This window comes from Rhinatrema bivittatum, chromosome 15, assembly GCF_901001135.1.
Source record: "Rhinatrema bivittatum chromosome 15, aRhiBiv1.1, whole genome shotgun sequence".
In the NCBI taxonomy this organism is placed as follows: Eukaryota; Metazoa; Chordata; class Amphibia; order Gymnophiona; family Rhinatrematidae; genus Rhinatrema; species Rhinatrema bivittatum.
The window spans coordinates 77,578,383-77,596,489 of record NC_042629.1 but is presented as its reverse complement, the minus strand read 5'-3'; the positions used below and the strand labels follow the sequence as shown (position 1 = coordinate 77,596,489).

Below are 18,107 nucleotides of genomic sequence, written 5' to 3'. Positions count from 1 at the left end.
GGATTCCAGGCACAGACTTGTTTAAGGCAAAAAGAGAAAGAACCACAACAAGTCTTAAGATAAGTGCAATATGGTTCGGGACAAAGATTTTTTGCAATAATCTTGTCTCTCAGATGAAGAAAAGTTAACCATGGGCTTTTAAATACAAATTTTTGTGTGGAGAAAACGTTACTAAACAGTGTGGAAGTCAGCGGTAAAAATTAGCCGCTGACAAACAGTGTGGCAGCCAGCGGCATAAATCAGCCGTCGTTGAAACAATTGACTAAAAAAGTTTAACCACTGCTGAAGCAATTCATACACACTGTTTCAAAATATCTTATAACCCAGATTCAATTTGTTACAATTATTGAACAACAAAAAAATTGTTGATCTTCAAGATTACTAAGTAACTCTTTACAAGAGTGAAGGTGCTTTTAGTAAAAATTAAAAAAGAGAAACATCATAAAGACCTATGATTGAGCTTACTGGTTTTAAAAAATCTTGGTTAACAAACCTGATTTACCAGTTGTGAGGTCTTTGTTTCTGTTTAAAAATATTCTAAAGAAATGAATTTCACTCATTAAATAATCATTAGTTTAATAAAGGTTGGTTTTTTAACAGCATGTTTTTCCAACATAATTTGTATAATCATTCATAGCTAGTTATTTGGTGGCAATATATTGGACGCTAGCTGGTCCCTGTTTTTTTGTCTCCACCATAATTCCCACGGGTTTTACATCCATGTAAGTACTTCATTAATTCAGCCAGTGCGCAGGGCTCTCAGTGTTTTGTCCCTTATGAAAGCCGGAGTCATGTCTCTGACATTGTACATCCTGTATTCTGTAATTTTATTATTCTGTAATTTTTTATCTTCTTTTCTTCCTCTTTTAACCAAAATGTATATTTGGCAAATGTAACACTTTTTTCATGCCAATAAAGTTGCTGGAATCTGAATCAGAGAATCCTCCAGGGTGGGAGAACAAGGGGTAAAGTCTGGTACAGTTCCAGAGGATACTTAGCTGTAGGACAAGAGGGATAAAGCCTGGGACAGCCACAGAAGAGCCTTAGATAGGGGGAGGAGGGTTAAAACCATAGATCACATAGGTTTTTGTAGTCTTTACCTGCTCTCCTATTGTATGTCTCTGTGTTTTTGTCAGGGGATTATACACAGGAGCGTGGGGCACAAGGCATTATGTCCTCGTATAGTATTAAGATCAGCTATGCCAGTAGGTTGCCATGTGACAAGCAGCGCACACAGTGTATGCATCTTGTCCATCGGCGGCATGAAATGCTTACCTCATCCACTGTGGAGCGCAGCTGCTCATTCTGCTTCCCCAGCTCCAGAATCTGAAAAGACAGCTGCAGCACCTCAGACACAGTTATCACAAAACAACAACATCTATCACTATAAGAAGCCCTGGGTCAGAGAATGCCACACTCCTGCAGGAAACAGAAAGACATGCTAGGCTAGAGACTGCAATGCTCCCTCCTCACCTGTCCTGAGAAGACAGGAAACGCACAGAGAGACATCCAAGTTAGAATTTGCAGCGCACTCTCTTCACTCCCTCCTGAGACCTCACGAAACCCACAGACTGCAGCACTTTCTCTTTACCCTGTCCTCTGTTACAATCGGGCCGGTGGAGCGCACCGTTACCCCGCGTTTGGACGCACGTTTTCCATGCGCTAGCTTTACCCCTTATACAGTAGGGGTAATAGCGCGTCAAAAACGCGCGTTCAACCCCCCCAAACCTAATAGCGCCCGCAACATGCAAATGCATGTTGCGGGCGCTATTAGTTATTCCCGCGTGATTCACTAAGTAAAATGTGCAGCCAATCTGCACATTTTACTTTCAGAAATTAACGCCTTCCCAAAGGTAGGCGTTAATTTCTGCCGGCACTGGGAAAGTGCACAGAAAAACAGAAAAAACTGCTTTTCTGTGCACCCTCTGACTTACTATCATAGCGATATTAAGTCGGAGGCCCCAAAATTTAAAAAAAAATTAAAAAAAACAAAATTTTAATCGGCACGCGGGTCAGAAGACGGACGCTCAATTTTGCCGGCATCCGTTTCCCGAACCCGTGGCTGTCAGCGGGCTCGAGATCTGACGCCGGAAAAATTGAGCGTCGGCTGTCAAACCCGCTGACAGCCGCGGCTCCTGTCAAAAAGGAGGCGCTAGGGACGCGCTAGTGTCCCTAGCGCCTCTTTTTACCGCGGGCCCTCATTTGCATCTTCTCCCTCCCTGAATCACGCGCACAGGAGAGTGGCCTGGGCGCTCGCCCACTCTCCCGCGACTTTTACTGAATCGGCCCGAATGTTAGGCCTGGTAAATCCCACCCTACACAAAAGTACATGCAAGCAAGACTTGCAGTCATACGCTCCCCTCTTACTTAGAAAGCTAAAGCAGCCAGGCTCCATCAGTCCCCAAGCCTGAAAGAAAGGCCCGGCTCAGAGAGGAGGTGGAAAGCCACAACCATTGCCCAAGCAGTAAGAGCACCTTCTACCCTCCCACAAGTGACAAAGGACACACGGTTTTCTCGCTCACCTTCTCCAAGGGTGGGTAGTAGACAGGATGCTGAGATGTGGTAGGAAAGCAGATTAGGAGGGCTGCAGCACTCTCTTTGTTTGGATTACTCTGTACGGTACCCATAGCATTCAATAACTCCCCTTTATCATCTTTAAAGAAGAGAAGCAGAGAGTAAGTTAACCAATTTGCAACATTTTTTGAAAGTATAAACAAACACGTGGATAAAGGTGAGCCAGTCGATGCGGTGTATCAGGATTTCCAGAAAGCATCTGACAAAGTCCCTCATGGGAGACTTCTTAGGAAATTAGAAAGCCATGGGATAGGGGGCAGTGTCCTATTGTGGATTGCCAACTGCTTAAAAGATAGAAAACAGAGAGTAGGGCTGAATGGTAAATTTTCCCAGTGGGAAAAGGTAAATAGTGGAGGCCCCAGGGATTTGTTCTGGGCCCAATTCTTTTTTAATATATTTATAAATGACCTGGAAATGGGAACAACAAGCGAGGTCATCAAATTTTCCGAAGACACAAAATTATTCAAAAATGTTAAATTACAAGAGGATTATGAGAGATTGCAAGAGGACCTTGCAAAACTGGGAGACTGGGCATGCAAATGGAAAATTAAATTTAATGTAGACAAGTGCAAGAGTCACCACTCAGGAAAAGGATCTAGATGTCATTGTTGAAAATTACTTGAAATCTTCATCTAATTGTGCAGCAGCAGCAGCCAGGAAAGCAAACAGAATGCTGGGGATTATTAGGGAAGGAATGGAGAATAAAACAGAGAATATCCTAATGCCTCTGTATCACTCCATGGTGCGAGCTCATCTTGAGTATTGTGCTCAGTTCTGGTCACCACATCTCAAGAAAGATACAGCAGAATTAGAAAAGGTACAGAGAAGGGCGACCAACAGTTCCCCTATGAGGAAAGACTAAAGAGGTTAGGACTCTTCAGCTTGGAGAAGAGACTGCTGAGGGGGGATATGACAGAGGTCTATAAAATAATGAGAGGAATGGAACGAGTAAACGTTAATCAGTTGTTTACTCTTTTGAAAAGTACAAATACCAGGGGGACACACAATGAAGTTACTGGGTGATACATTTAAAACTAATAAGAGAAAATATTTTCTACTCAATGTAAATTAAGCTCTGGAATTTGTTGCCAGAGGGTGAGGTGAAAGCTATTGGTGTGGCTGCATTTAAAAAAGGTTTGGACAAGTTCCTGGAGGAAAAGTCCATTAACCATAAGAACATAAGAAAATGCCATACTGGGTCAGACCAAGGTTTCCATCAAGCCCAGCATCCTGTTTCCAACAGCGACCAGTCCAGGCCATAAGAACCTGGCAAGTACCCATTAAGGTGGAGTTGCAGAAATCCACTGCTTATTCCTGGGATAAGCAGCTTGGATCTCTCTGCCCCTTGGGATCCTGCCAGGTACTTGTGACTAGGGATGTGCAATCGTTTAGGAAGAATTAGGCAATTTCAATGAAATTGCCTAATTCATCCTTGTTCGGGGAACCCAAAAACTGAACCAAATTTTCCCGAACTTTTGGGAAAATTCGGTTTTCGGGTTAGTGCACACTAACTCCCGTTAGTGCGCACTAACGTTAAAATGTTAGCATGTACTAACTCCCATTAGTGTGCACTAACCCGAAATTCGGGTCCCCCAAATTTCAAAGGCCCGAACCGTGGGAAAAACAAAATTTCCCGAAACGGGCCAAACTCAAAGCCCTTTGCCCATCTCTACTTGTGACCTGGCTGGGCCACTGCTGGAAACAAGATACTGGGCTTCATGAACCAGTGTGCAAGCCTTATGTTCTTATGTAAGGTGTGTCCCCCCTACTGAGCCTGCAGCCCCCCCCAAAACATCTGCAACCCCCTCCCCCAGTGAACCAGCAGACCTCCAAACATATGCCTGGAACACCCTTCCAGAGGAGGGGGTGAACACAAAAACATAAAAGAATTCAAAGGGGCATGGGATAAACTCTGTGGGTCCCTAAAGGCTGCAGGGGGTAACTTGCTGGTGCAGCGGTTACTACCAATAAGCCTTGATGCAACTACTATTTGACGGCATGGGGTGGGGGAAAAAGGGAGTTGGAGTTAGATAACAATTAGCCCAGGCCCTGAATTTTCAGTCTGGGGTACTGATAGGCGAGATATAAGGGAAAAAAGAACAGAACTGCCTCTAGGGCCAGTTTCAAAAGCAAATCATATCAAGCAGCATTGTATGAATTTTCAAGATGGCTCCTCACCCAGTAAAAATGTTGCTTTGTTAACTTGGAGGTAACCACAGAATGGAAGTTACTACCCTTAACAGAAACATGGGGGTAACCTGCATAGAGCGGCAGTTACTACCCTTAACAGAAACATGGGGGGTAACCTGCACGGAGCGGCAGTTACTATCCTTAACAGAAACATGGGGGTAACCTGCACGGAGCGGCAGTTACTACCCTTAACAGAAACATGGGGGTAACCTGCACGGAGCGGCAGTTACTACCCTTAACAGAAACATGGGAGTAACCTGCACGGAGCGGAAGTTACTACCCTTAACAGAAAAATGGGGGTAACCCGCACGGAGCGGAAGTTACTACCCTTAACAGAAACATGGGGGTAATCTGCATGGAGCGGCAGTTACTATCCTTAACAGAAACATGGGGGTAACCTGCACAGAGCGGCAGTTACTACCCTTAACAGAAACATGGGGGTAACCTGCACAGAGCGGCAGTTACTACCCTTAACAGAAACATGGGGGTAATCTGCATGGAGCGGCAGTTACTATCCTTAACAGAAACATGGGGGTAACCTGCACGGAACGGCAGTTACTGCCCTTAACAGAAACATGGGGGTAATCTGCACAGAGCGGCATTTACTACCCTTAACAGAAACATGGGGGTAACCTGCATGGAGCAGCAGTTACTGCCCTTAACAGAAACATGGGGGTAACCTGCACGGAGCGGCAGTTACTACCCTTAACAGAAACATGGGGGTAACCTGCACGGAGCGGCAGTTACTGCCCTTAACAGAAGGCACGGGGTAATCTGCATGGAGCGGCAGTTACTACCCTTAACAGAAGGCACGGGGGTAACCTGCACAGAGCGGCAGTTACTACCCTTAACAGAAACATGGGGGTAACCTGCACAGAGCGGCAGTTACTACCCTTAACAGAAACATGGGGGTAACCTGCACAGAGCGGCAGTTACTACCCTTAACAGAAACATGGGGGTAATCTGCATGGAGCGGCAGTTACTATCCTTAACAGAAGGCACGGGGGGTAACCTGCACAGAGCGGCAGTTACTAACCCTTAACAGAAACATGGGGGTAACCTGCACAGAGCGGCAGTTACTACCCTTAACAGAAACATGGGGGTAATCTGCATGGAGCGGCAGTTACTACCCTTAACAGAAGGCATGGGGATAACCTGCACGGAGCAGCAGTTACTTCCCTTAACAGAAACATGGGGGTAACCCGCACGGAGTGGCAGGTACTGCCCTTAACAGAAGTCATAGGGGTAACCTGCATGGAGCGGCAGTTACTACCCTTAACAGAAACATGGGGGTGACCTGCACGGAGCGGCAGTTACTACCCTTAACAGAAACATGGGGGTAACCCGCACGGAGTGGCAGAAGTCATAGGGGTAACCTACATGGAGTGACAGTTGCTACTATAGGAAACTTGCTGGGCAGACTAGATGGACCATTTGTCTTTTTCAGCTGTCAATACAATGTTATTATGTTACTCTCTACAATCTCCACCAAGCCTGCAAACCCCAACACACAACCCCATCGAGCCTGCAGTTACCCAACACGTCCACAGCTCTCTGCTGAGTTTACAAACTCTAACACACTTATAGGCCATGGGAAGTAATGCTAACTGCACACATTGTGTAAAAATAAAAGAAAAAAACAGAGAAAATATGCCAGCAACCCTGTGGCCTGCACTACAGTCAGCCCTAGAGAAGCACTCATTGCACACACACAAGCCTGGGAAGGGTTTACTGCAGTGAACAATGGGGGCTGAAGGAGTGGCCTGGCAAGCTTGCAGCCCAGACGTAGGGAGAGCCTTTCCCTGCTGCCATACCTGGGATTGAGGACCACATGTAGAGGCAGCACTCTCCTGTCTTCAGCACATCATTGTAGTCAAAGATCGTGGTATTTACCCAGGCAATGGGACAGTCCTGAGAAAGAGATAATAGTGGGATAGCAGTGTCTGGTACCACACAGAAAGGGCTCCATGGTGGTACTGGGAAGAGGTCCTGCTGAGACAGATTTATGCACGTATCCTAAATCGAGTCAGGTTACCCTTTCCATCGATAAGCAGGACTGAATTAACCATTACATCTGATGGCACCAAATGGACCTCTCTCTCCAAGCTAGAAGAGCTTTTGTACTACTGAGCAAGTATGGGGAGTCCCACTCGGGCATTGACTCTGGAGTCCTGAACCTATCTCCCTTTGGGTTTTCTTTGAAAATTTTAATAACTTTTTTTCTTTACCTCCTCAGCAGCCATCAAACAGAACTTTTCGGTGCTACCAATAAAAAGGAGGAGGAGTGCTCCCTTTTTCTGCTGACCATTCTTCTCCCAATGAAGCCAAGCAGCTTTCTGGCTTTTGCTGTTGCTTTATCTATTTCTTTAGTCACCTTAAGATCATCATATAGTCACCCACAGATCCCACTCTTCTTCCATGTTTAAAAGAATTTCACCCATAACACTGTACTTCTCCCTTGGGTTTTTGCATCCCAGATACCTAACGGCAGTTTTTAGTATTGAATCTTAGCTGCCAGACCCTAGACCATTCCTCAAGCTTTGCTGGATCCCTCCTCATATTTTCCACACTCTCTTGACTTTCTGCCCTGTTGCAGATACCAGTATCACTGTCAAAAAGACAAACTCTTCCTGACGAGCCTTCCATAATGTTGCTCAGGAAGACGTTGAAAAGCACTGGTCCAAGGATTGATCCCTGAGGCTCACTGCTAGTAACGCCCTCTCCTGGGAGGGGATATTTCAGGGCTAGTTTCATCCTGGGCAGAATGGCTGCCTATAGTGTTTGGAAAGTATTGGATATCATGGGGTGGGTAAAGAAAAAGCATATCCTGCCACTTCTATTTGCTGTGGATGCAGAAAAGGCTTTCAATGTGATCCACTGGCCTTTTCTGTTCCAGGCACGTGAGAGAATGAATTTTGGCCCCTTTTTTGTAAACTATGTAAATGTTTATGATTTACAGGGGTACTCGGCAAGGTTGTTCACTTTCCCCACTACTGTTTGCTATATTTTAAACATAGAAATGAGAGCAGAAAAGAACCAAACGGTCTATCCAGTCTGCCCAGCAAGCTTATGGTAGCATCAGCCATGCCAAACAGGTCTCCCCTATAATGGTAGCATCAGGGGGTGGCATCTGCCGTGACATACAAGTTGCCCCCGTACTTAGTTTCATAAACCGTTAAAGTCAGGACCCTTGTTGGTTACTGTCTGTGTCCAATTTCCAGTTATTTCTTATCTCTTGCCATTTCCCCCTGCCGTTAAAGCAGAGAGCAGTGATGGAGTTGCATCAACAGATTCAAGACTTATTGGTTAAAGACAGTAACCACCACACCAGCAAGTTACCCTCATGCTTATCTGTTTTTCCTGAACATAAATTCAATCTCCTTATTGGTTACAGATTGAATCTAATTCCCCTTTTCCCCCCTGCCGTTAAAGCAGAGAGCAGTGATGGAGTTGCATCAACAGTATGAAGGCTTATTGGTTAAGGTAGTAACCGCCATACCAGCAAGTTACCCCCATGCACTTTTCCTCATTCCCATCCTCTAACCTTAAGAGATCCACAGTGTTTATCCCATGCCCCTTTGAAATCTTTCACCGTTTTTGTCTTCACCCCCTCCTCTGGAAGGGCATTCTCCATGAAGAAATATTTTCTGATGTTGGTTCTGAGTCGTCCTCCCTGGAGTTTCATTTCATGACCTCTTGTTGTATTGATTTCTTTCCAGCGGAGAAGGTTTGTCGAATGTGCAACATTAAAACCTTTCAGGTATCTGAAGGTCTGTATCATCTCCCCTGCACCTCCCCTCCTCCAGGGTTATACATATTTAATTCCTTCAACCTCTCCTTATAAGTCATTTGATGGTGACCTCCCACCATTTTTGTTGCCCTTCTCTGGGCCTATCTGTTTCTATCCCTTTTGAGATGCAGTTTACAGAACTGAACCCAGTACTCCAGGAGAGGCCTCACCAAGGCCCTGTACAAGGGGATTATCACCTCCTCTTTCCGCTGGTTATTCCTCTCTCTGTGCAGCCCTGCATTCTTCTGGCTTTAGCTATCTCCTTGTCACATTGCTTCACCATCTTCAGATCGCCAGACACTATCACCCCAAGGTCCCTCTCTTGTTCCATGCACAACAGCCCTTCACATCCCATCACATACAGCTCTTTTAGATTACCACACCCCAGATGCATGACCCTGCACTTCTTGGCATTGAATCCCAGCTGCCATATTTTCGACCACCATTCAAGCTTCCTTAAATCATGTTTCATTCTCCCTACTCCTTCCGGCATGTCTACTCTGTTGTAGATCTTAGTATCATCCACAAATAGACAAACTTTATCATCTATCCCTTCTGCAATATCACTCACAAAGATGTTGAACAGGACCAGTCCCAACATCAATCCCTGTGGTACTCCACTTAACACCGCTCTCTCCTCAGAGCAGGTTCCATTTACCATCACACGCAGCCTTCTATCCATCAACCAGTTTGTAATCCCACGTCACCACCTTGGTGCCGACTCCCAAGCTTCTCATTTTATTCACGAGCCTCCTATGTGGGACTGTATCAAAAGCTTTGGAGCCCTTAGCTATTCAGGTCCAAGGAAATAGGGCTATTTGGGGGCGATGATGGGAGAGCAAATTATAAATTATCTTTGTTTGCTGATGACATTTTAATTAAGAAAATAAGAACATAAGAAATTGCCATGCTGTGTCAGACCAAGGGTCCATCGAGCCCAGCATCCTGTTTCCAACAGGGGCCAATCCAGGCCATAAGAACCTGGCAAGTACCCAAAAACTAAGAAGATCCCATGCTACTGATGCAATTAATAGCAGAGGCTGTTCCCTATTTCCCTTCAACAAAATGTCCCTGTTTTGTAGTGTTTCTGGGTTTAACTTAAATCTTGAAAAATCCAAAATAATGATGGGGGGGGGGGGAGAAATCAAAAAAATAGTGGTGGGGGAACAGTTGGATGCATTAAAACAGGAATTTCCCTTTAAGTGGGCAAAGAGGAAAATCAAGCATTTGGGAATATATCTGGGCAACTCTCTAGAGGAGATATTAGACCTCGATTATGCTCTACTCCTTAGTAGTATATTGCGGGATCTTGAATTATGAGATAGATTGTCTTTTTCTTGGCTGGGTAGGATTGCCATGATTAAAATGAACATTCTTCCAAGACTAGGGTATCACTTTCAAACTTTACCTTTTTTTTTTTTGTCGAATAAGCTCCTCAAATTGTGACAAAAATGCATATTTGATTTCATTTGGAGGAAAAGACCACCAAGGGTTCCCAGGATGGTTATGTTTCAACTAAAGTTGAGAGTAGGGTTGGGAGTTCCGAATTCTGTGCTGCACTGCAGCTGAGGGCTCTTGTAAACTGGAACAGGAAAGGTAGGAAGAAGCAATGGGTGACATTAGAGCAATCCATCATCGGTACCTCATGCCAATTTGGGCTTTGATTTGGAAGCCTAAGAGGATGTAGAGACCCCTTTTGGATCTTCCACTGACTGTTGTCCTCACTTTAAAGATTTGGGTGTGTTGGCCTGTACAACTGGTTGGGCATAGAAGTTATTTTTATAGCTACTCCTTGTATCACTCATTGGACTTTCAACCAGGTCTTAACTTGACACAATACAAGTGGTGTTTGGAAATGGGTCTACATCGTATGGTTCACTTTTGGGGTTCTAACGATATTCTCTCCCTTGAGGAGACGGATGGGAAATATCATTTTCGGGGTATGGATTACTTACTGTACTCACAAGTAGCCCATTTCTTAAGGATGCCCAAAATTATGAAGGATTTATCCTTGAGGAAAACATTTTGAGAGCTTATGCAACAATGCTGATAAAGGGAATTATTTCTAAACTGTATGGTGTTCTTAATATGGTGTTCCCAACTACTATGTTAACTCCATTTGATTGTAAGATAATTGCATATGTTGGATGATAATTGCAGATTTGTAAACCGTTATGATGGCTCTACCGAATAACGGTATATAAAACCCTACAAATAAATAAATAAATAAGGAACCTCAATCTCTGCTGGGTTATATGAAGGCTTGGGAGAAAGATCTGAGGTTAGAGATTACGGAGCATGATTGGGACCTAGCTTTTTTATATACAAAGAAAGGTTCCATTTCCTCAAGTATCACAGAACAAAGTTATAAGGTTCTGATGCGCTGGTATTTAACCCTGAATGGATCCATAAGGCATACCCTTAGGTTCCTGACAGGTGGTGTTGGAAGGGTTGTGGGGACTTGGTATCTTATGTTCATCTCTGGTGGGATTGTCCGGTTACTTCTAGTTATTGGAAGGAGCTCTTTTCTTATTTTAATGAGGTTACAGAGTTGGGTCTCTCACCTTCTCCTAAATGTGCTCTCTTGAATATCCCTGAGACTCATCAAGAGGAGCCTCGTTGGTTTCTGGCGCAGTAGGTGTTAATAGCTGCTAGATGTGAGTTGGCTTGTCATTGGAAACTGCCTGCTGTCCCAAGGTTGGGTAATGTTCTCTCATTTCAATAACATTTATAGTCTGTGCAAATTAATTGCAGGAAAGAATCATGTGATCTTGAAGTTTGAAGGGGTTTGGGTCCTTTCGTTGGTTGGAAAGTGAAACTGGGTTGATTGCGGGGTTATGTGTTCCATAGGTAGCCTGTATTAATAAGTAGATTATATGATATTTTGATGTTCATTACTATATGATCATTTAGCCTTCTGAAAATCTCTGATGGTACTTTTTGGTTTTGCTTATTTTATGTTTTTGTAGGGTGGAAGAGATTTGTTCTGCGTTGGTTTGATTTGTTTGGCTTTGCTTTACTAAGTTTTGCTTTGGAATGGGATATGGTGGTGGGCTTGGATGTAATGTATATTTTGTAATGTTGGCACTGTTTTTCATTTTTGTGAAAATATAATAAAATACCATTTATTAAAAAAAAGGATTTATTGCGTACTAAACCTTCAGTCGTGAAAACAGCTAGATGCAGTTTTAGCACAACCGATGAAGCCTCCATGTGAATCTGGAATTTGTTTCTCTCACTTATTTAACTTGGAAAATAATGTTCCTGATAGCAATAACGTGAGCCAGAAGAGTCAGCAAGTTTCAGGCTTTATTTCATTATCTGTTTTATATACAATTCTTATACAATAGGTGGCGCTCTTCACACACCCAAAGTTTCTACCGACTTTTCATATCAATCATGCCATCGTGTTACCAACATTTTTCCTGAGGCCACACATACATGAGGGCGAGAAAGTCATTCATACCTTAAACTAGAGATTCTCAACCTTTTTTCTATTGGGACGCACCTAATAGATGATGCTCACAAGAGTGAGACACTGAACACATGATCATCATGGGGATACATTTAAACATATACAGTGCATCCACAGGAATCCCACGACCCCCAGTAACAGGTGCATTAAGAATATAAGAACATAAGAAATTGCCATGCTGGGTCAGACCAAGGGTCCATCAAGCCCAGCATCCTGTTTCCAACAGAGGCCAAACCAGGCCACAAGAGCCTGGCAATTACCCAAACACTAAGAAGATCCCATGCTACTGATGCAATTAATAGCAGTGGCTATTCCCTAAGTAAACCTGATTAATAGCCATTAATGGACTTCTCCTCCAAGAACTTATCCAAACCTTTTTTTAAACCAGCTACACTAACTGCATTAACCACATCCTCTGACAACAAATTCCAGAGCTTTATTGTGCGTTGAGTGAAAAAGAATTTTCTCCGATTAGTCATAAATGTGCTACGTGCTAACTTCATGGAATGCCCCTTAGTCCTTCTATTATCCGAAAGTGTAAATAACCGAGTCACATCTACTCGTTCTAGACCTCTCATGATCTTAAAGACCTCTATCATATCCCCCCTCAGCCGTCTCTTCTCCAAGCTGAACAGCCCTAACCTCTATAGCCTTTCCTCATAGGGGAGCTGTTCCATCCCCTTTATCATTTTGGTTGCCTTTCTCTGTACCTTCTCCATCGCAACTATATCTTTTTTGAGATGCGGCGACCAGAATTGTACACAGTATTCAAGGTGTGGTCTCACCATGGAGAGATATAGAGGCATTATGACATTTTCCGTTTTATTCACCATTCCCTTCCTAATAATTCCTAACATTCTGTTTGCTTTTTTGACTGCTGCAGCACACTGAGCCGATGATTTTAAAGTATTATCCACTATGATGCCTAGATATTTTTCCTGGGTGGTAGCTCCTAATATGGAACCTAACATCGTGTAACTACAGCAAGGGTTATTTTTCCCTATATGCAACACCTTACACTTGTCCACATTAAATTTCATCTGCCATTTGGATGCCCAATCTTCCAGTCTTGCAAGGTCCTCCTGTAATGTATCACAATCCGCTTGAGATTTAACTACTCTGAATAATTTTGTATTATCCGCAAATTTGATAACCGCACTCATCGTATTCCTTTCCAGATCATTTATATATATATTGAAGAGGACCGGTCCAAGTACAGATCCCTGAGGCACTCCACTGTTTACCCTTTTCCACTGAGAAAATTGACCATTTAATCCTACTCTGTTTTCTGTCTCTTAACCAGTCTGTAATCCACGAAAGGACATCGCCTCCTATCCCATGACTTTTTAGTTTTCTTAGAAGCCTCTCGAGGGACTTTATCAAACATCTTCTTAAAATTCAAATACACTACATCTACCGGTTCACCTTTATCCACATGTTTATTAACCCCTTCAAAAAAATGAAGCAGATGTTAGGCAAGACTTCCCTTGGGTAAATCCATGTTGACTGTGTTCCATTAAACCATGTCTTTCTATATGCTCTACAATTTTGATCTTGAGAATAGTTTCCACTATTTTTCCCGGCACTGAAGTCAGGCTCACTGGTCTATAGTTACCCGGATCACCCCTGGAGCCTTTTTTAAATATTGGGGTTACATTGGCCACCCTCTAGTCTTCAGGTACAATGGATGATTTTAATGATAGGTTACAAATTTTAACTAATAGATCAGAAATTTCATTTTTTAGTTCCTTCAGTACCCTAGGATGCATACCATCCGGTCCAGGTGATTTGCTACTCTTTAGTTTGTCAATCTGGCCTACTACATCTTCCAGGTTCACAATGATTTTGTTCAGTTCGTCTGACTCATCACTCCTGAAAACCATCTCCGGAACTGGTATCTCCCCAACATCTCCATTAGTAAACACGGAAGCAAAGAATTAATTTAGTCTTTCTGCAATGGCCTTATCTTCCCTAAGAGCCCCTTTAACCCCTCAGTCATCTAATGGTCCAATCGACTCCCTCAGGTTTCTTGCTTCGGATATATTTTTAAAAGTTTTTATTATGAGTTTTTGCCTCTATGGCCAACTTCATTTGAAATTCTCTCTTCACCTGTCTTATCAATGTTTTACACTTAACTTGACACTGCTTATGGTTTATCCTATTTTCTTCAGATGGATCCTTCTTCCAATTTTTGAAGGATTTTTTTTGGCTAAAATAGCCTCTTTCACCTCACCTTTTAACCATGATGGTAATCGTTTTGCCTTCTTTCCACCTTTCTTAATGTGTGGAATACATCTGGACTGTGCTTCTAGAATGGTATTTTTAAACAATGTCCAAGCCTATTGAACACTTAACCTTTGCAGCTGCACCTTTCAGTTTTTTTCTATTTTCCTCATTTTATCAAAGTTTCCCTTTTGAAAGTTTAGTGTTAGAGCTGCAGATTTACTTATTGTCCCATTCCAGTTATTAGTTTAAATTTGATCATGTTATGATCACTGTTGCCAAGTGTCCCCACCACCGTTACTTCTCTCACCAGAACTAGGATATTTCCCCAAACAACTCACCATACAAAAAAAGATATTTTGATACTGGTATCATTTCAGTATAAAAAAAAACCCCTCTCTCTCTACTACCAGGCTCATTGTAAAATACAAAACCTGAAAAAAATGCTCAGCACATGTAGAGCAAACCTGCCATACCAACTCTGAGGACTCAAACAGCAATAGCCCTAGCAGTGAAAAGGCAGCCGTGCACCACCAATGCATGTCCTATTGAGAAACTGATACAAATGCCTACATGCTAATAAAATACCTCACCTTGGTTACACACTCGAACAGGCCTTCAGCAAATATAGAATAAAAAATCACAAATTACAAATATGGATACAAAAACTGGAATTAAAACGCCAAAAAGCAACTCTGCATGCAGTGCAAAACTGGAGAAATAGAAACAGAAATACATTTCCTCCTACACTAAGTAAAAGTACAAAGCTAGAAGAAATGCACATTCCCAAAACTGATATATCATGGATTTTGCAACCTGTCTCTCCCCCTCTATGCTCCCATCAGCCCTCATTTCTCCCAAATATTCCATTTCAGTCATCCCCTCACACATCCCTCTCTAGCATTCCCAACCCCCAAATCCTCTTCTCTGTGCTCCCTCTCTCCGCTACTCAACTCTCCCTACCCCCTTCCTCCCCCTCCCTATCCAACTATTCTGACTCCGTTTCCCACCCCTTCCTGTTCAACAGTCCCCACATTCTCTCTCTCTTCCACCTCCCTGTCTAGCATCTCCAACCTTCTTTGCCCCACATCCCATAGGTTGAAGAGAGCATCAGCAGCATCACCTCCAGGCCCAGCGAGGGAAGATAAACTTAGTGTTCCATCAGACCCAGAAGAGCAGGAGTTGGCAACGTCTCACTTTGATCTGGATGAATGAGGAAACAGCCTTCCACTGAGCCAGAAAAAAAAAGAGGAGAAGAAAGCAAGATAGCTTCCCATCAAGCCTGATAAAGAAGTCAACCAACTCCCATCTGGGCTGATAAGGAGAGATCAGCCTCCTTCTGGCCCTGCGACACACCTCCCAGGACCATGTGACACACTAGTGTGTCCCAACACACCTTTTGCCTTAGACTGTAAAAATGTGTTGGCTTATTACAAAAGGACTCAGCCCCATCATCTGGCTTCGCAACTATTCATCTCATGAATCTAACAGACTGGGCATAGCAGTGGCCAAATGTATATTATCCAATGGGATAACAGACTGTATCACGCACTGCTATAGGCTAGAAGGTCTACAAATTACACACCATCAAGGCTCATAAAATTAGAGCCATAGCTGCATCTGCAAGCCATAGCACTTGAAAACATCTGCAAAGTTGCAACATGGTCATCAGTACACACCCTTCTGTCCCATTACTGTGGACAATCACTCAAAGAGAGCAAAAGCTTTATTAGCTGGGAAAGAGAGGTCTGTTTGATGATGCCAGATAATGTCACCAACATGTAATGGCCAATTCATTCCTGCTATCTGTGCAAAATGCCATTTATGGTAAGCAAACTTGCTTTACCATCTGCACACCAACTACATCCCAATAAGCACCAACTTCAGTATCCAGTTTCCATGTTCTCCAGCCACCAGTCACCCAGCTTCCATGTCCCTCTAGCACTACATCCTACCCAGCCTTCCTTGTTCCCTAGACCTTTCCCTGCTGCACCTCTCCAGCCTCCCTCCTTCCCATCACACAGCCTCTTTGGTTCCCTAGACCCCTCTCTCTCCCAGCCCATGAGATCTCGCCTTAGTGCAGATCTTGTAAAGACAAGCTCCAACGAGGACATAAGAATCGTACTGCCTCATACTCACAGCTTTTTTCGATTTCTTCTTGGTAGACCGTGCCTTCTTGGCCTTCTCTACAGCATAAAGTGTGAAGCTAAGACGAGTCATACGTGGAAGGTCACAGATGTTAATATCAAACTCCATCATCTGGTTCCAGACAGGCTCGGAACACACGCTGACCTCTGCACTCTGCACGGTCTTGCACAGCATTTCACCCCCATGGAAGAGGCTGGCCTGGACCACCAGCTGAGCCCCAGAGAGAGGAGAGCAGGAAGAGCCAGAAATAAGTAAACAAACACCTCAGGAGAGGAAGGTGCTACCTTACACGGAGGGAAAGGAGCAGGAAACAGCTTAATTTTCTCTACATCTCATCAGGAGAGTCCAAGGAGAATGACCATTGTGACCTTGCTCATGGAGAAAGGGGAACAATGATTTCCCACCCTTGGTTAAGAAGATGCTATGCAGAGATAGAACACACTTGGGAGTGGAGGGAAGGAAATTTAAAATGGTTAAATTATAACTTGTTCTCTGATCTTATTTCCAGTACAGAGAGCTGCCACCATGCACAGTTGTAAAGTTTGCCCTCCCCAGGTGCTGAGCTGCAAAAGGGATAACTCCCTCATCCCCAGGCTACGCGGGGGAGCCTCCCTCCTCCCCAGACCCCTTTTCCGTTTCTCACATACTTCTGCACTCTCGTTTTTAACCACCTCACCACATGTTGCTCACTCAGTGATACCCGGAAAACTTGACTCGGTTTCTAGGAACTGGATGCTGCACTCGGGAGGGGTGGTGGTCTTTAGTTTGCTTCCTGTTTTGTAGCTTGGTGATGCCCTTTTAGCAGTAAATAGCTTGCTAGGATGCTGAAACACAAACTTGCACATACCTTCAGACACTCATCTGCATTTACATTGCTTCCTTGCAGGATCTTCACACAGAAGGCTTGTTCAAAGCTCCAAAGGGATCCTGGGGTGAGCTGTGGAGAGGAGAAAATGGGAAGAGCTCAAATAGGATAAAGCCCTGGAGTGCTCCAAATGACAGAGCAGGAGAGCAATAGTAGTTCCAGGGAAGGAAGCGAGGAGAAGAGCCACTACCTCTGTACACTCCCAAAGTAACTCCGCTTAATTTACGCACAGGTAGAAAGCAGCGCACCAGAATGAAGCGCGTTCAGCTAAGCTGCAAAACATTTTATTTCAGGAAGATAGTCCTGAGGATTGCTTTTTATGCTGCTTACTCTTAGTTCTGAAAATAAGAAGCCTTTAGTAATCCCATCGTTTGCAGGCAGCTAACTCCAGCGCATTCTCGTTTGTGGGACGAGCCGCCGCTTTCATTATGACGAGTTTCTGATGTGCCGATATTAGGAACTTGTTTTTTGAGGACATTCAGTATGTCTGAGCTGATTGCCTCAAATGTGAGGATAAAAATGTAACAGAGACAGGGTTTACATTTTGTCTTTTGTTTATGTTTTGTGTCTTATCCTGGATTCTGCAATCTTGCATAATATTATTGAGAAAGGTGGGCTAGGAATGTATAAATAAATGAAACTTCTTATATACCAGTTAATTTTAACTTTTATGGTCAATTATTTTTCTTTCAGATTTGTAGCTCTTTCAGCTTTTTGATTTAAAACTCATAAAAACTCCTACATTCAGTTACTTAGATAATATACAGGCATTATGCTGGCTAATAATCTTTAAATAACTCACTTCTCTTTTAATCAGATCAGGAAATAGTTCTGAAATCTAG

At 43.5% G+C, this 18,107-nt stretch overlaps 1 protein-coding gene across 3 annotated transcripts in view; it reads right to left on the bottom strand.

Moving 5' to 3' along the window:
- PIK3CD (phosphatidylinositol-4,5-bisphosphate 3-kinase catalytic subunit delta) overlaps positions 1-18,107 on the bottom strand; it is a 66,186-nt gene that overhangs the window by 25,819 nt on the left and 22,260 nt on the right. For all 3 annotated transcript variants that reach the window (XM_029579263.1, XM_029579264.1, XM_029579265.1), the window contains 5 exons: positions 17,248-17,337; positions 16,392-16,610; positions 6,579-6,675; positions 2,523-2,653; positions 1,276-1,326 (listed from right to left, as the gene is read on the bottom strand). In XM_029579263.1, the coding sequence (XP_029435123.1) occupies positions 1,276-1,326; positions 2,523-2,653; positions 6,579-6,675; positions 16,392-16,610; positions 17,248-17,337 (588 nt within the window). The remainder of the gene's footprint in view (positions 1-1,275; positions 1,327-2,522; positions 2,654-6,578; positions 6,676-16,391; positions 16,611-17,247; positions 17,338-18,107) is intronic.